The sequence below is a fragment of the Mus pahari genome, chromosome X, assembly GCF_900095145.1.
Source record: "Mus pahari chromosome X, PAHARI_EIJ_v1.1, whole genome shotgun sequence".
NCBI classification, from domain to species: domain Eukaryota; kingdom Metazoa; phylum Chordata; class Mammalia; order Rodentia; family Muridae; genus Mus; species Mus pahari.
Window position 1 is genome coordinate 138,352,854 of NC_034613.1, and position 18,444 is coordinate 138,371,297.

General features: G+C 44.4%; 2 protein-coding genes across 2 annotated transcripts in view; one reads left to right on the forward strand and one right to left on the reverse strand.

Annotated features, from left to right (window-relative positions):
• The window catches only part of Map3k15 (mitogen-activated protein kinase kinase kinase 15), a 121,787-nt gene extending 111,759 nt beyond the window's left edge, over positions 1-10,028 (forward strand). Inside the window, exons 20-29 of the mRNA XM_021188626.2 lie at positions 2,036-2,219; positions 2,867-3,032; positions 3,480-3,654; positions 4,586-4,771; positions 5,449-5,554; positions 6,396-6,609; positions 8,618-8,730; positions 9,311-9,411; positions 9,483-9,559; positions 9,859-10,028. Of these exons, the coding sequence (XP_021044285.1) occupies positions 2,036-2,219; positions 2,867-3,032; positions 3,480-3,654; positions 4,586-4,771; positions 5,449-5,554; positions 6,396-6,609; positions 8,618-8,730; positions 9,311-9,411; positions 9,483-9,559; positions 9,859-9,964 (1,428 nt within the window). The 3' untranslated portion in view covers positions 9,965-10,028. The remainder of the gene's footprint in view (positions 1-2,035; positions 2,220-2,866; positions 3,033-3,479; positions 3,655-4,585; positions 4,772-5,448; positions 5,555-6,395; positions 6,610-8,617; positions 8,731-9,310; positions 9,412-9,482; positions 9,560-9,858) is intronic.
• Pdha1 (pyruvate dehydrogenase E1 alpha 1 subunit) overlaps positions 9,170-18,444 on the reverse strand; it is a 16,613-nt gene continuing 7,338 nt past the window's right edge. Inside the window, exons 4-11 of the mRNA XM_021188627.1 lie at positions 17,219-17,345; positions 16,533-16,624; positions 15,385-15,477; positions 14,266-14,421; positions 13,985-14,056; positions 13,138-13,205; positions 11,459-11,567; positions 9,170-10,883 (exon numbers count right to left, since the gene is read on the reverse strand). Coding sequence (XP_021044286.1) covers positions 10,719-10,883; positions 11,459-11,567; positions 13,138-13,205; positions 13,985-14,056; positions 14,266-14,421; positions 15,385-15,477; positions 16,533-16,624; positions 17,219-17,345 — 882 coding nt within the window. The 3' untranslated portion in view covers positions 9,170-10,718. The remainder of the gene's footprint in view (positions 10,884-11,458; positions 11,568-13,137; positions 13,206-13,984; positions 14,057-14,265; positions 14,422-15,384; positions 15,478-16,532; positions 16,625-17,218; positions 17,346-18,444) is intronic.

The window sequence follows — 18,444 nt, forward strand, 5'->3', positions numbered from 1 at the left end:
TGAACAGCTTCCCATCAGCACATCAGTGACTCTGGTCCATCTATTCACTTTTTGGGGTGAAGTCAGTTTTTTTTAGTTTTTTCTAGACAGGGTTTCTCTGTGTAGCCCTGGCTGTCCTAGAACTCATTCTGTAGACCAGGCTGGCCTCGAACTCAGAAATCCACCTGCCTCTGCCTCCCAAGTGCTGGGATTAAAGGCGTGCGCCACCATGCCTGGCATGAAGTCAGTTTTTATTGCAACAAAAACATAATGAAAGCACTTTTAGAGATATACTTTTGCCAGGCATGTTTGGCACACTCCTGTAACCCCCACACTTGGGAGGCAGAGGCAAGATGATCAGGAGTTCAAGGCCATCCTCAGCCGCATACTAAGTTTGAGGCCAAACTGGGACACAGGAGACCCTTTCTTATACCCACCCCAGCCATACACTTGCAAGGTGCCAGGCTCTAACCACTTTGCAATTTTCTTTCAAAGAGCCAGGAGAGGGACTGTCTCTTCCCTCTTTAGATTCAGGTCCTTTGCTGGTGGGTACTGCCAACATCTCTTCCCCATTGCACACGTGAGGGGTGCTACCAATAATGCCCTGCATTTCAAATCCTGGTGATTGGATTCTGTCCAGCATCTAATATTCTTCTTAAGCTATTCATTTGTTCAAGCTATGAGGTGTGGTGTCTTGAAAATGAGATGTGCCACTTGCTTAAGAGCTTTATAGAGATAAAATCAGAAGGCTCTGTAGTTTTAGAGCTTACAGAATAGAGCAAGGGAGTCAAAACGAGCCCCCAGGAGAGCTGAGGAGTGGGCAGTGAGCACAGACATCAGAGACTAGAATGGCTTCTACCGTTGGGTCATGTAGTGGAGGTTAGAATGACAGCTCCTAAAAAGGCTAGCAAGAAGCCTCTAATGAGAACATCTATTGAGAACAGTTACATAGGAAGAGGTTATGCAGTTTTCACAGAAGAGTTCTATGCCTTGATGGGACATATATCTGGGAACTGACTCTTGCTCCACTATGGGTCACAGGGACCTCCTTTAGCTGGCAGGAAGAACTGATGCACTTGGTCTTGAAAGTCCTAAGAGGAAAGCACTTATCTCCCCCTTAGCCAGTAAGGGAGTCCATCTTATCTGTAGGATGGGCAATTTGCTTATCTGTAAAGTGTCAGCCTCGGGCAGTGTTTGCTTGTGATTTAGAGCTGGAGGCTAAGAATCTGGGCTGGGGTGGGGGTAAAATAGAGATAGGGAGAGTGGTATCTCTTAGAGTCTTTATCTGGGAAGATAGTATCAACTTTGAATATTCTCAACTGGAGGCTTTCCTACCCTGAAACCACTACCCTCTAGAGCAGCCAGTCTCAACCTGTGGGTCTCTACCCCCACAGGGATCCCACATCAGATAATTATATAACTATTCATAACAATAGCAAAATTACAGCCATGAAGCAGCAACAAAAATAATTTTATGATTGAGAGTCAGCACAACATGAGGAACTGTATTAAAGTCAAAGCAGTAGGAGGTTGAGAACCACTGCTCTAGAGGCTTGAAACACAGTTGTTCCTCACAATTCAGAGTTGGCTATGGGTCTTTTCAATGTTCTTCTCAGGTTGACTCATGGGGGTGTCCAACTGGTGGCCTTGCTGGGGCAGGACTGTCTGACAGGGCTCTCCTGCATGGCTGAGGATACAGCAGGGAGGGATCAGCTACTCTTCCCTCATGGTTGTCTATCTTGGCTCCCTTCTTAAACATTGGTGGTACCCAGATTCCAAGAGCGGGCTCTCCCAGGCTTTGTAAGCCTTAGGTCTTGAAAGCCTCACCATACTGCTTGCCTGACATTTTCTTGGTATAAGTCATGAGAAACTGGCTAAGACTTCAGGGAAGGGGAAGTTGACTCCATTTGTAGATGGGAGGAGCGGAAACATCATGTAGCAACAGGACATCTAAATAAATGTCGCCAAGCTTTTCCCATGAGATGGCAACTTCTGTTGAAGGTGCGCACACAGGAATTCACCCATGCTGACATTGTTAACTGTGCCTTCAATGCAGGTAGGGATGTTTAAGATCCACCCTGAAATTCCAGAGGCCCTTTCAGCTGAAGCCAGAGCCTTCATCTTGTCTTGTTTTGAGCCTGACCCTCAGAAACGTGTCACTGCTGCTGACCTTCTCCAAGAAGGGTTCTTAAGACAGGTGAACAAAGGCAAAAAGAACCGAATTGCTTTCAAGCCTTCAGGTAAGGCCGACCTGGAAAGCTGGGGAACGCCCCGGGTTTGAGCTTCTCTCCTGCTCAGAGAAAGAAGTTGGGGCCCTGGAGTATCATTCTTCCCATGCTAGGCCCACTTCTGTGAAGACCAGCAGTAGTTCTCCCAGAGGTTTTCTGACAGACATAGGGAGGGAGCATCACGTTGATACCCTTCCTGTACTTGAAGTACGTCTTTGAGGAGGAAGGCAAGAGGTCTCTTGTCTGGGGTTTTGTAACTTCCCTACATGTAGAGCCTGGTGCTTCATTTTTTAAGTCTGGCCTGTCATCCTGTGTTGATACTGACCTTACTAAAAGGACACACTGGAGAAGCCTGTGGTCACCGTTCTTAAGGTTACAAAATCCTACATGGCATATTTACATGTAGTTAAGTCCTGTCTGTGAACTAGGGTTGGCCTCTAAAAGGAAAGAAGTTTTCCTCTTTTCATTGAGTAAGTCAGAGGCTGTGACAGTGTCACTCACCAAGTCGCTGCAGAGCCTAGCCTTAGTGTGAGGCCCGCCCCAGCCCTACATTTTCACTAGGATCCTTCTACTGGAGAGTGTAGCAGCAGATTAGAGCAGTCCATGATTAGCAAGCCCTTGTATGGGGGTCTGGCCACTCTCTGGCTATTTCTCCACAGAGGGTGTTCGCAGTGGCGCTGGTACTCTGGCTCTGCCTTCGTCAGGAGAGCTTGTGGGCAGCAGCAGCAGTGAGCATGGCTCAATCTCCCCAGACTCGGATGCCCAGCCTGATGCATTCTTTGAGAAGGTCCAGGTGCCCAAACATCAACTCAGCCACCTTCTCAGGTACTGTTATTGTCCCTTGTCCTCCTGTGGTGGTCCTCTGAAGGGTGTTCCTCAGTAGCAGAATACTTGCTGGGTCACAGAAAGGGGTTTTGCAGGGGAGCAGGATGGCCAAGGAGACTTGTTTTCACCCAGTGTCCCTTTTTTTGTCCTTTCTCTTCTCTGGTTGTCCCAGTTCTTCCTCTCTCCCCTCCCCCTTCCACACTTCCCCTTTCTAGTCTCCTCTACCCTTTCTGCCTCCCTCTCCTCTCCCTCTTCCCTTCCCCTCCCTAAGGGCCCCTTATCTCCTTATTTCCCTCCCACTAGATACCAAGGGGGGAGTCAAGAAGGGGGGAGGGGATACCACACACCTTACCCACCAGCCTTCTTCCACAATTCCTCTTTTCGAGTCTCCCCGCAGGGCAGGACCCTCCCAGACCCACAGGAATTGTTGACTATGTTTATCTGCAGTGTCCCAGATGAAAGCCCAGCCTTAGATGACCGAAGCACAGCCTTACCCCCAGAGGAGAGGGACCCTGGTCTCTTTCTGCTGCGCAAGGACAGTGAGCGCAGAGCCATCCTTTACAGAATCCTTTGGGAGGAACAGAACCAAGTGGCTTCCAACTTGCAGGAGTGTGTGGTCCAGGTAAAGGCTGAGGAAAGGCATCTGATAACCCTACCCACTCTGTCCAGTTCCAATCTCCAACAGGTGTAAACGGGGACAACAAAGTGTCCTACATCCTGGTACATTCTCAGAGTTGTAGTGATTACTATACTTATTTCCCAACACCCTTCTATTTCCTGACAAAAAGGAGTTGTTCAGCTTACTGCAATGCTTCCTGGCGTTGGTGTGCTGGTGCTGCCCTCTGGTGGAAAGCAGACTAGATGTCAGCTGAAAGCTTTAAGAGGCTTAGCTCTCCCTTGGTCCCCCCCTCTCCCCAGACACACGGAAGCAAAGAATCTCATCCTATTAAGTCGAAACCCCCTTGGGGTCACATATCACATGATATGGATAATTCATAACAGTATCAAAGTTAGTTATGAGGTATCAACAAAAATCTTCAGATTGGGGGAGCACAAAAAGAGGAACACTATTAAAGGGTTGTAGCATTAAGAAGGTCGAGAACCACTGAGCTAGAGCCTACACTCAGGAGAGAACAGCCACTGTAGGGAGAATGGTTATGGAAGAAAACCAAGTTTTAAGCAGGTCACAGTAGTAGCAAAGTGTTCTCTCTCCTGTTATTATAGATAGGAAGGTACTTTGAAGAGAGGCCATTGTCCTGCTGTGAACTCTGTAGAGTGGTCGGACAGACAGGAAGCAAGGACCATTCCCAGCTGGCTCAGTGCTGACGTTTTCTGTATACCCACCTATTGGGGAGGACCCAAGACCTCCAGGAAGGATATGGATGGGATTCAGGAAGACATCCTTACTCAGGGGATCCCACAATTCCATTAGCAAATGGAGTGTCTATTTTCCCACAATGCATTTGTAAATTTCTGCCTTCCCTCCGACTCAAATGAAAATGATTTTCGTGTGTGTGTGTGTGTGTGTGTGTGTGTGTGTGTATCATTTTCAGAGTTCAGAAGAGTTGCTTCTCTCAGTTAGCCACATCAAACAGATAATTGGAATCCTGAGGGACTTCATCCGCTCCCCAGAGCACAGGGTGATGGCAGCCACAATATCAAAACTAAAGGTGGACCTGGACTTTGACAGCTCATCCATCAACCAGATTCACCTGATTCTGTTTGGGTTCCAAGATGCTGTGAGTGCACTATCGGGCCCTGGAGAACATGATAACCAAACCAGTTAGCTCACCCTGTTTATCTATAGCACCCATTCCTTCTCATTTGTTACAACTTGAATCCCAAAGTTTGTAAACATTAAGCACATAGTAGTAACATCACTTTATGAAGTGTACCAATTGCATTTGATCACTGAGAGCATGTGATATGGGAATTGGCATTGGCCACCATAGTGGCTATACTTTTGTGCCTGTCCAAATGTATGTTACTTCAATTATAAAGCCAGATCTGGTTTATCTTGTTACATGCTCCCAATATAGTCAGTCTGTCATGTCATAGATGATCAATAAATGTCCCTTGAATAAACAACCAAGGGTGACATTGATCCCATCTTTTAGGATCCATTTTGACTTAGGGTCCACCCAGAGGAAGATTCATTCAGAAGAATGAAGCAGGCAGAAATCCAGGGCAGCACAGCAGTGATTCATCTTAGTGGGAATAGAGACAAATTAGAATAAGGCTGCTTCTTAAAAGTCCAATGGAGCTGGGCGGTGGTGGTACACACCTTAATCCCAAGACTTGGGTCTACAGAGTGAGTTCCAGGACAGCCAGGGCTACACCGAAAAACCCTGTCTCAAGAAACAACAACAAAAGTGCAATGGAATAGACATAAGAACTTTTGTGATTTTTTTTTTAGGTCAATAGAATTTTGAGAAACCACTTAATTAGGCCCCACTGGATGTTTGCAATGGACAATATCATTCGCAGAGCTGTGCAGGCTGCAGTTACCATTCTCATTCCAGGTAAGTGCCCTCTTGCACGCAAGATCAGATTCGGGCTGCCAAAAAGACCAGTAGTATTCTCAGCATCCAAGAGCTGTGGCCTTGTTTCCATTTGTTACTACTTCCCTGCAGTAAAAGCTCCCATAGAGCTTTCTGGAAGTAAAAGTCTATGATAACATCTCATGGTGCCCTGTTTACCTACTTCCTGGACATAATGGTGACTGTGGAGAGATTAGACTTTTGATCTTAACAGGGAGTCAATGTTTGAAGGTAGGGATCCTCTAGTGCTCATACAGCTTCCTCAGTGTACGTGATCTCAAGCTTATTAGATAGTTGATAATTATATAACTCTTTCCTCCCTTGGAATCATCCTGTAATGGCTGTAGATCTTACTATATATGGGTCCATACGCATGCACGGTCATTCTGGGGAACCAATTCAGGGTCTCGTGTTCTGAAGCACATGCCGTACCTCTCTATGTGCCCCAAGCTCAGTATGAGGCTTTCTTTTTGAAATGTAGTGCCCAGGATGCTTCTCCTGTGGTACTGTGGCTGAGGATGGCAGGCTTTAGAGTTGTTGCCCCGTCCTCTTGACCCTGGACCCTTGCTGGCCACGTCTGTCTACTCTCTCAAATGTTCCCTGGAACAGGCACCAAGCAGAGCATTGGCCTGATTGTAGCTTTCGTGGCTTGCTGACCTTCACATCCTTCACTGGCAGTTTCTTCTTGTGTAAACTGGGAAGGACCCTATTGACACTGCAGAGTCTAATCAAGTCGTCTCTTTAGTCAGTAGTCCCCTCACACAGCAAGCACTGTGTTGAGTTGCCTTGTTGAGTGTTATTCTGTACCTTGGTGTTTTCACAGAGCTCCAAGCCCACTTTGAGCCTGCTTCTGAGACTGAAGGGGTAGACAAGGACACAGAAGTAGAAGGGGACTATCCCCTAGTAGACCTCCTCAGCCAAGAAGTGCATGTGACACCCAGAGGCACCAGACCTGGCTCAGTGGCTATCCAGGAGGGCCAGCCCCACCAGCAAGACCCAAGTCTCCAACTGAACAAACTCAGGCAAGAGACCAACAGGTCAGGATCTTGCAAACCCTGTACAAGACTCCCTGGTCACTAGTAAGAACTTTTCCCCCGAGACATGGAAAAGAGAGATTAACTGTCAGCAAACTGGGGCAAGGGTCCATTTGCAGCTTCAACAGGAACACAGGCCTCGCCCTTTTCAATGCCAGGGATCATCAGTACAGTGCCTTGTGACAGATCACACACACATCTTCCAGATTGAAAAACATCTGAGTTTTGTCATCATAATAAAGCCCCTGGCATGGCATGTGGCCCAGCAGTCTGCCCCACAGAAGCAGTTAGAGGAGTAGGGGGCAATATAACACTTTGTAGACAGTGATAGTGTCCAATAGCCCTGTCCTCCCAGTCACTTGTTAGATTGCCTTTCCAACCTTGTTAGTGAATGTAATTCCCCTTTGCTCTGGAAATTCATAATTGTCAATAACCTTTTAAGAAATGTTATCCACAGCCACAATAAACTAGCTGGTGATTATTCCAATTGCCACCTTTTTACTTGTGGCAGTGCTGTCTGAATGGGGAGATTAGGTACTGGGCACATGTTTTGGATTTTAAGAAGATTTTAATCTTCTGTTACTAATTTTTCAGACCTGGACTTTTAAATGGTAATGATGGCAATACTCAGATTTAAGATGATGACAGATGTAAAAGTTGGTAGTAAAATTCATAGCATTTCTTTTTTGCAGGAAGATTTGTGATCATCAGTATTAATGTGACTAGCTAATAACTAACTTAGCCTGCCTATCCTTATGGTCTGGCCTAAACATGGGAATTATTTCCAGTAACCACACAGAGGCTCAAGCTACTTAATGAGGCAGGCAGGGCAGAGGTGAGAAAGGATTTTTGACTTGTTGAATGCTAGTATTTTTGCCTTGTGGTCTTGCTGGGGTAGAAGTGTCCACCAAAAAGAAATGATCACAAAACAGTGTTTTCATCCACTTACATATTACGGCTGCCCCTTCTTGGGACAACATCCGTAATGAACTTCAGTAATTTAAAGCTTTTTCCTTGAGTCCTTTGTTCACCAATACAGATAAACTAAAAGGGCATGCCAGGTGGTTAAAATAAACTAATCTTTTTATTAGATACATAAGCAAACAAAAGGAGGCTAGCCATGGTTCTGACTTGCAACCCTGTTCCTTTCCAGTGTTAAGGAGCTAGCATGTGGAGATCTGGAAGTCTGAGGCTTAACTGTACAAATACTTGCCTTTCATGTCCCAGGGAGACCATGAGTAAGAATGTCCCCAAATGAGTAAGGCCCTACCTCAGAGACTGAGTAAATTGCTTAAAGAATCTGTGCATGGAAACAAATGTTCACTTCCTAAGCATTGCTCTAAGGCTGAAATGCTCTCCGGGCAGTCCTGGGTCCTACTTGAGTACTCAGTGAGTGCTAGCAGCAAGCCTCCCCAGCTGTTCTCACCAGAATGCTACTCTCTGGCTTGGGCTCCTAATGAGCTGAGAAAGAAGGCTACCTAGCCTAGATTCAGCTATTTTATCTGACCTGGTTTTAATAATCAGGTGGTCCTTCTGGCCAAGTTCTAATGATCAATAGGAAATTCAGTTTTGGTTCCTGATACATTTTGAAACAAGGCTTCTCTAAAAAACATAATCAAATTTATTTTTCAGAGCTCTGCACATTGTAGTCTATGATCAAAGTACTGGCAGACTTAAGAGTCTGAGGGTCTGCCTGCTGGTGTATACCATATACTCACGTGTCCTCAAATGGTGTCAGGGCGCTAGTTTTCCCTTCTCTAGGCCTCTTACATCATCTTAGTAAGAATTTCAGGAGGGATACAAACATCAACTCCATTGTAAAATATACCCACACTCTCAGTATTGGGTCTTTGCTGTCAAGAAGAAAAACAGTTCTATATAGGCAGAAACCTGTGGACAGAAATCTTTAGTCACCTGCTTGTTTGTTTTTCCAATATCTAATGTTCACCAAATGTATGAATTGACATGGGAATACTTTGTACATGATGGGTTTCTTGTTTTTTAAAAACAGACTTTGGGAACACCTAGTTCAAAAAGAGAGGGAGTACCAGAATCTTCTTCGGCTAATTCTAGACCAGAAAACTCAAGAATTATATCACCTTCAGTTACAGTACAAATCCAATGGTGAGTCACTGTCCCTTTGCTTTGACATAGGTGTCAAAGAGGGACAAACTACTAAAACTCTGACTTCTGCCTTGACAAGAGAAATGGGTGAGGTTACCATACTATATGAACAGAGATCATAATGGGTAGAGCTCAGAAGATTAAGAAAGGACAGGGTAACAAAAATGTATCTTGACTTTGATAGTCATTCCATGACTTTGAATCAAAAAGGTTACCTACATTAGGCTGACTCTCATATGTACCCCTCAGGCACAGAAGTAGCTCTTGGAATGAAGAACTGGAAGCTCTGCTACAAAGTCTTAACACAAGCTTCTTGTTCCAGTGTAGTGAGGACAAGCATTTAAGTGAGACTGAGCTCAAGTTCCAAACTTACAAAAATCATCTTAGGTAGAGATGATTGATTGCTCTCTGGAAAGGGAACCCAAGAACTGTAAAATAGTTGAATCAAACAAGTTTAATTCATTTCCTTTTCACATCACATTTACACTTCTGCTGGGATACATCATTACATCCACTTGGTTACTTTTGAAGCATTTTATGGTTATACATTATTATACAATAAAAATTGGAATCATTATAGGTGGTACAGAGAACCCACCACCCCCTGACGGACTGGGAACCGACAGAGAGCTTATAGACTGGCTGCAACTACAAGGAGTGGATGCCAATACAATAGAGAAGGTAAATTTCTAAATCAAAGTATTCCTATGATATTGTTGAAAAGCTGCTTATCCATACATTGAATCTTTCAGATTGTTGAAGAGGATTATACACTTTCTGATATCCTCAATGATATCACTAAGGACGACCTAAGGTGCCTCAGACTACGGTAAGTGAGCCTCCCAACAGTTTGGGGGAATAAATAGTTCAGCATGTGAATACTTCAAAAATCTTCCCTATGTCACAGCAAACACAGCTCATTTTCTCAGGTTCAAGGTNGCAAGGCATGAAGTGATAGACCTTTCTTTACACTCTTGTTTAAATGTCTACANNTCTACACAGAGCCACCAGCATTCCTATGGTACCATGTCCAGAGAAAGGCGCCATGCTTTGAAGTAGAGATTACATTTAAAGAGTAGATGGCTGGCTTCAAGTTTGCTTTTCTTATGCAAATGATTNGTTTTGCAGTGGTGGTGTCCTCTGTAGGCTCTGGCATGCGGTCTCCCAGCACCGACGACAAATGCAGGAGTCTTCACAAGGAGCCAAGCAAAAAATACCCTACACCTGCTCATGATTAAAGCTTCTGCTAGCGTACACACAAATGCCGAGTTTACACAGAAAGACCCTTGTTCAGTTCATTCAAGCACGTGTGATTTTAGAGCATCCTTGTTTATAAACAAGATTGTAAGTAATGTCAACCCTGACCTAATATTTAAAAAGTCAGCATATCGCTGGAAAGATTAAAGCATATGTATTTTATAAACTAGTGTAATTACTTAAATGTGAAAGGTTAAAAAGTGTGCCTTGCAATGGGAGTACAATTTCATGTTTGTTAAATGTCTATGGAAAAAATTAAATTATTTTACCTTGAAGTGACTGAAGTACCCTTATTTTAAAACACATGATTTTGTATAGCCTTTGATCAGAGACATGATGGTCCGTGCTGAACCCAGGCCAGCCTCCACAATTCCTGGTGGCTGCTACACTCCTACCTATGCTTTGCATTTCCCCAGCAGGCCTCCATGAGGGCATTCATAGAAATGATCACACCACCAAACGGCAGAGTTGTGCCTTTTAGGACCTAACCCAGGATATAATGGATGGTTATAAACTCTGCATTACCCATCTCAAATCCTATACAAATCTAATACACTCTTATTCACATGAATACACCGAATACCACAATGTACAAACTGCATGCAATTTTACTCTCCCTTAATTTACATGTTTTCAAGACTTTTGTTGTCTGGGTATTTCCTGTCAAAGTTGAGAACACAAAGAGTTCCTTACCCTGGATGAGGAACACCCATCCATCTAACAGTCTCCCATTAACTGACTGACTTAAACTTGATCCACTGGTTGGCACCACGCACTTCGAAGGGAGGCTCACTGCTGTAGATGTGATAGCCTAGTTCCTCCAGTGGTGGCTCAGGATCAGCCGTGGCAAACTGGGCAGCATCCTCGATTTCTTTCCTCACTTCTACATCAATCTCCTAAACGGCAGATTACAATACAAGAGATTGTTTTCAATCAAGGGCAGTTTTGGAACCAACTAGAATATTTGAGAACCTGTTGTTAGTAATATTATGTGACTCTTCAACAGCATATGAATTAAAAATGGAAAGCATATTTTTAGGAAAAGGGAGAAACAAAGTTTTTGTATGAATGGGATTAGTCACTTAAGACAGTGAGTTTGTAACTCTTAATTGTCTGTAGAGATTAGAGCTGATGTCACTGCTCTCCACCTCATTGTTTTTTGAGTCAGTATTATCTATCACTGGGGGTTGGCCAGCATGTTCCAAGAATCTGCTTCTCTCTACCCCTACCAGAGGCCCATTGTCTATGAGTGCAGGGATGCTTGTGCAGCAGGCACTGTACCAACTAAGCCATCTCCCTGGTTCATTCTCAACAAGAAGACCAAAATTTAGCCCTGTGAGCCTTCAGAGCACTTTCTGAGTTTGAAAAAACTCAACTCTCGGGCCGTCTGAGGGTGACATTTTGTGAGGGGTGGGAAACTGGTATAGTACCCAATTTTAAAGGCAGACTTAAAGCACCAGAGCAAGTATACCTTTAATTCTTCGACACTGGCAAGATTGCTGTTCACCATTCTGTCCTTGAGAAGCATGATAGGGTCGCTCTTACTTCTTACTTCCTGGATCTCCTCTCGAGTGCGGTAGCTGTGGAGAAGGGAGATGCAGTGAGTGACAGACCCACAAATGCCTGTGGACCAGACAGCTGAGTGAAGTATAGGAGTGTGTTTTTGAAAGAGAGGAACAAGTTAATAGCAATGTCATGTCACTGTGGGAATAGCAGGGTGGCAGGCAGTTAGGCATCTTTTATAGAAAGTTATTAGCATCTATATTGGTCAGGCTCTGGCAGAGCCTCTCAGGGGACAGCTATATCAGGTTCCTGTCACCAAGCACTTCCAAGCATCAGCAATAGTGTCTGGGTTTGGCGACTGCTTGCAGCCAAGTATCGGACTGAGCATGTGGACCCCAATAAAAGAGTTAGGAGAAGAGCTGAAGGGGTTTGTAACCCTATAGGAGCAACAACAATATGAACCAACCAGACCCCCTCCCCCCCCAGGGACTAAGCCACCAACCAAAGAGTATATATACATGGAGGGACCCGTGGCTCCAGCTGCCTATGTAGCAGAGGATGGCCTTATCTGGCATCAATGAGAGGGGAGACCTTTGGTTCTGTGAAGGCTCGAGGCCCCAGTGTAGGAGAATGCTAGGGCGGGTGAGGTGGGAGGGGGGGGGAGCACCCTCATAGAAGCAGGGGGAGGGGGGATGGGATGGGGGGTTGCAGAACGGAAACCAGGAAAGGGGATAACATTTGTAATATAATTAATAAAATAACCAATAAAAATGAAAAATCAAAAAAGAAAATTATTTGCTCCAACTTCAGGCTTCTCTGTCATTCTGAAAAGGGCCACGTTTTGATTCACTTCTTTGATCCGGAAGGCAGGGCCATCACTTCTACCTCTTTAGCCTCCATTTTTTACATGGAAGGGGCAAATGGAAGCTGGCAGTTGTGCTAGTTACAGGTTCTGAAGCATCCCAATACCTACCAAGGAAACATGCATGCCTTGCCTTTCTCACTAGGACCCCAAAGCAGCCTGGCCAGCAAAATGTTGGGCACCAAGTTTCTGCCTGGTTACTTTTGAAAAAACATTGGGGTTCTATGGTGGGGCAGTTGCTACACAATAGCTACTTGTCCACATTTGTTCTCTGTCTCCCCTTAGTCCATTCTATGAAGGCTAAACTTTAAACTGACTTCTTTCAACTGTGGCAAACCTCCTAATTCAGAAGTCCATGTTAAAGCTAAGTGAAAAAAGGACAACTGAAACTTCCCATGTGGCAGTTTGCCTTGCTCCCTACCAGTGACATTTTCAAACCCCAGTCCTCTTCAGGTAGAACATGTCACGCCTGAATTTGGGGTAATGCCTAAACTAAATGATCCCCAAAATAATTCTGTATCGCAGACCTGCCTTACATTCAATTCTACCCTGTAATTTAGTTATGTAATAATGCTCTTTTTAAAATTACTGCTCATGCTGTAACACATAGGATATACTGCAGGCTGCTTTCAAGACTAAGACTCAAAATAACCACTTGATGCCAACAAAACTGCAATTTTATCCAGTTGCAAAAACCAATGTTGCAGTGCTCTGCCATTTTAAGTAGCCCAAAGCCTGCCTACCCACTATTATGGAAACCACACGCAGATCCCTCACGACCTTACCTTACTCCAGGGTCACTCATGCTATGTCCATGGTAGCGGTAAGTCTGTAGCTCCATCAGGATGGGCCCCTAAAACAAACCCATAAGTGTTTCAAATGATGGGAGTGGGTGCCAACAATCATTGGCCTCAAATGGAGACCACCTCCTGCCCCCACTGACATTCAATACATTCTTAATCCTTCCATGTATCATCTCAGTGGTCAAGAGTTTACTGGTTGATGGTTTTTTTTTTTTTTTTTGAGACAGGGTTTCTCTGTGTAGCCCTGGCTGTCTTGGAACTCACTCTGTAGACCAGGCTGGTCTCCAACTCAGAAATCCACCTGCCTCTGCCTTCCAAGTGCTGGGATTAAAGGTGTGTGCCACCACTGCCCGGCTACTGGTTGATTCTTAAGACCTATTTACTCCACATTTCATCCTTCTCAATTTTACCAAAATATATTGCAGGGGCGTGTTTTCTGGGCGTAGGACAACTAGTTAAACTTTGCTACTTGATCCTCCTTTTAAGTTAGTCTCACCGTTGCCTCTTCCCTCCGGGCCACACACTGACACGTACCACAGCAGAACAGATTACGCCTGACTGCCTATTAAGTAAAAGTAGGCATGGGAGGGATTCCAGGTTTGATCATCCAAGGGGCTTATGACGACCAGAGGGATGGCAACACAGGATTAACTGAACCAAACAAAAAAAAATATCAAGTCGATGTCAAAGTGAAGACAAAATGTCAAGGAGAAACACATTACCCCAGGATAGTTCTAACTGCTATCTGGAAAGGCTTCTTTGAACTTTGAGATAAATGTCATTCTAAATTTATAACCTAAAAAGCCTGTGAAAAGATTTCCAGTCTTACCTTACCAGACCTGCAATAGGCAGCTGCAAACTTTGTTGCCTCTCGGACACACAAGATATCCATTCCATCTACCTGTTAATAAAGGTGGAAGGGGCAGAATGTAAGTGCACTGTACAAACCTATTTCACTGTACTCGTGGTGCTGGAGAATGGGATCCAGAGCCTCGCAAATGCTAGGCAAGTTCTAGGTCACTAAGCCACACCTCTTCTCCCACTAAGCCACTTTTCTATGACCTAGTCAGGCAAAAGGTGATGAAACCATAGAGCAGCTAGGGACCTTACCCTGAGTCCAGGAATAAAATCTCCTCTTTTGTAGTAGTCCGTACTGGCTGCTGCTCTCTCGACAGATGTCCCCATTCCATAGCGGTTGTTTTCACAGATGAAAATGCAAGGTAATTTCCACAGTGCTGCCATATTGTAAGCTTCAAATATCTGACCCTGAAAAAGAGTTTAGAAAATGTTCAAATGGCTTAGTTTACTCACTTCTCAAGACCCTCCCCATCCCCAACAACTGGTGCTCTACCTAACACAGAAAGCTTGCACAAAGGCCTAGAGAGCCTTTCTTTTCTTTTCTTTTCTTTTCTTTTCTTTTCTTTCTTTCTTTCTTTTTGAGACAGGGTTTCTCTGTATANCCCTGGCTGTCCTAGAACTCACTTTGTAGACCAGTCTGGCCTCAAACTCAGAAATCCACCTGCCTCTGCCTCCCAAGTGCTGGGATTAAAGACTCTGATGGGAAGGAAATGGAGCACACGCTGGCCACGGTAGGGGTATGGCCGGCATTGTATGACTAGTATACATGTGGGGGTCTGCTAATATAGGACACACTACAAAGAACACGGACAAACACTGAGCTACCAATTAGTTTTATACTCTCATTAATCTGCCAGACTCACTTGACCAGATCATCAGAGTGACCTGGCAGCATCTCGGATTCAGCATCTGAGACATGCCTAAGTGCCGATCCAGAGAGTGGTGAGTGATGAGACGGAGAAACCAACAATTAAGGTTCTAAACTATAGGGATCTGGCATTGCCCTGGAGTCCAAGAAAGTAAGAGTCTATATATTTACAAGTGGAGCTGGACACCTGTTAAAAGCACATGCTGCTCTTGTAGAAGACCCAGGTTCGGTTCCCAGCACCTACATGACAGGTCACAACCATCTTTAACCCCGGCCCCAGAGGATCTTCTGACCTCTATTGGCACCAGGCAGACACGCAGTACACAAACATACATAAAGGCAAAATAATCACACATACAAAACTAGGTAGATCTTTTTCATAGGGCTATAAAACCAGATGTGAGTCTGCCACACAAAGTGCTATATTTCAATAAACAACATGTCATTTCTTTTTAAGTCCAAATATGACAAGTCACAACTTAGAAATTCAGAGATGCACTTGCCTGATTAGCAGCACCATCGCCGTATAATGTCAAACAGACCTCATCTTTTCCATTGTACTTGCAGGCCAGAGCAATTCCTGCTCCCAGGGGCACCTAGCAAAACCAACAACCAGGAAAGGACCCAGTAGAAATTAATCGGTTACAATACTCTTAAATTTCAACTTCTGGAGAGACTCTGGAGCTAAACTAGTGCTGTAACTCTCCATTCCCACCTGTCACCATTCACCTACCGGGTTATTTTTAACAAAACCTAAGTACTATACTGTTTCAACAAGGGCTGACATTTGTCCACTCAAAGATTTAACTACTGATCCTAACAAGGTAAAAGTGGGAACCTAGGTTTATTATACAATAAAAACCTACTGCATGGGACATTGTTGTGTGCTGTTCCTGTTTCTCCTCTCATTGATAAGAATGAGAACTCACACCCTAAGGAGAATGAGGCTTTGATTTTGATTAGGCTGTCAGTCTAACAGATCCTTTCTTGTAACTGGGCCCCAGCATGAGAGTGAGGTGAGACGCAGTTCATCTTACTGAACTATAATAAGGTGAAGGGATAGCTCCACTGCTACAGGCTTTTACTCATGAAACACAGCAAAAAGTATGAACTTTAGATCACTACCTATTAACTAATACATTGGTAAGATTTAAGTGTTTAAAGACAAACCAGGGCTGGCATGATGGCTCAGTGGGTAAGAGCACTGACTGCTGGGGGCTGGTGAGATGGCTCAGTGGGTAAGAGCACTGACTGCTCTTCCAAAGGTCCTGAGTTCAAATCCCAGAAACCACATGGTGGCTCACAACCACCCATAATGAGATCTGATGCCCTCTTCTGGTACGTCTGAAGACAGCTACAGTGTACTTATAATAATAAATAAATCTTATTTTTTAAAAAAAAGAGCACTGACTGCTCTTCCAAAAGTCCTGAGTTCAAATCCCAGCAACCACATGGTGGCTCACAACCATCTGTAATGAGATCTGACTCCCTCTTCTGGTGTGTCTGAGTGTACATATGTATAATAATAAATAAATCTTAAAAAAAAAGACACACCAAACTCCCAAATTTTATTGCAATCCTTTGAGAAGTTCTCTGGGGTGAAGAAGTTCCTGGACCAAACCTCCTAACGCATCAGCTCTTCCTCCGTTACCTGAGCTCCAACAATGCCATTGCCTCCATAGAAGTTCTTGGCGTACATGTGCATTGACCCGCCTTTCCCTTTAGCACAACCTCCTCTTCGTCCTAGAAATGGCAGCACACATCCATGCATGAAAAATCAACCACACAAAGCAGTAACCATCCAATTGTCTAACCACCTGTCCCTTCAGGAGAACGCACTCCTCCTGGTCTCCCTGTTGGATAAGGAAGGCTACCTAACTCTCCAGTGTTTGCCCCTAAATTAGCACAGCGTCTTGACATTGGGGTTGGAGGGAGTACATGAACCTGACTTCTCCACTGGTACACTGAATAATATAGGACCCAAAAATGTCACAGGAAAGAGGGATAGTAAATAGCTATCTAGAATCTGTCAGCATGTTACAAAGCACTTCACCCAATTTACTTTCTCCACTAGACTTCTTACTGGCATTTTTAGTGACGGCAAACCTTATTCCCACTGTACAGGGCTATGATTTTTCAATTTCACGTTGAGGGGTCAGATAAGACTCATAAATGGTTTCCTCAAAGGTACAACAGAGGTACCAAAATGCCACGCCAGAAGGATCATTTCTTTTTTTTTTTTTTTTTAACCACTAACTCATAATGCTTAGCCACCTAATGGGAGCTACGGGAATACCCCTCCATGCACTAGCCCCTCTCTGTAAATCGACAACAAACCTGTTAGCTCTGCAAGGATTGCTCGGACGGGTAGGCCTCGAGTGAAGGTGAAGCCATGCGCTCGATAGGCGGTGATGAGATGGTCCGTGGGGTTTATGCCAGCCTCCAGGCCCACGCAGCAGGCTTCCTATAGTAAAGGGGGAGCCAGGAAGCAATGCCATTTCCACCGTTGAATGAAAAGTTTTTATTATAATCAGTTTTTTTTAAAAAATCAGGGAAGTAAATCCTGCTACTAGTAATCCAAAAGACAAAGGTACAAACCAGAAACCATAACCAACCCACGAAGTGGTATCTCCTTTAGCCTGGACAGTTTTTAAAATAACCCAATAGAATGTAATGAAAACCAAACACGCCTTAGTTAGTTCTCTGTTTCCATATGGAAGTAACTAACTAGAACCAAGTCATGGTACCTCTGGGTGGGGCATAACCATTCCAACTCCCCACTGATCCAACCTTACATATTATACATGGCCTGCTTCATTTATTCTACCTCACTAGCTCCCATAAGTTTCTGAATTTGGAACCAGTAGCCGTAACCAATTGTGCCTACAGTAGCTGTCAATTTAAAAAGTTCTAGAACGGGGCTGGAGAGATGGCCCAGTGGTTAAAGAGAACCACTGGCTGCTCTTCCAGAGGTCCTGAGGATGGTGGCTCACAACCACCTATAATGGGATCTGATGCCCTCTTCTGCTGTGTCTGAAGGCAGCTCCCATATGTAAAATAAACCATTCTTTTTTTAAAAAAAAAAGTTCTAGATTCACCTAGGAGACAAATCTCTGGGTGTGTCTATGAGGAAGTTTCTCGGGTTTGAGTGGGAAGACCTACCCTAAATGAGGGGACACCATCCTCAGGCTAGGCCCCCAGAGTGACTTAAAAAGGACACAGTAAGGGGAGCAGCAACACTCGCCTCTCTGCTTTCTGACTGCGGATACAATACGCTCCCCGCTCCGCCGGCCCCCACTGCAGTGCCCTCACCAAGACAGACTGTGCCTTCAAACTCTGAGCTAAAAATCAGCGTGTCCTTATGTTGCTTCGGTTGGCTATGCTGTCGCAAAAGGAAGTAACTCATACACCCAAAAAGCAACAAAATAGCCCCCCTTTCCCAGGAATTTATACAGTATAGATGAGTGGGGTTCTAGTACATTTTAGAGCAGTAAAATGCTAAGAGCAGATGTAAAATTCAGAAACTCTAGGTGCGAATGAATTCTTTTTTTTTTTTTTTTTTT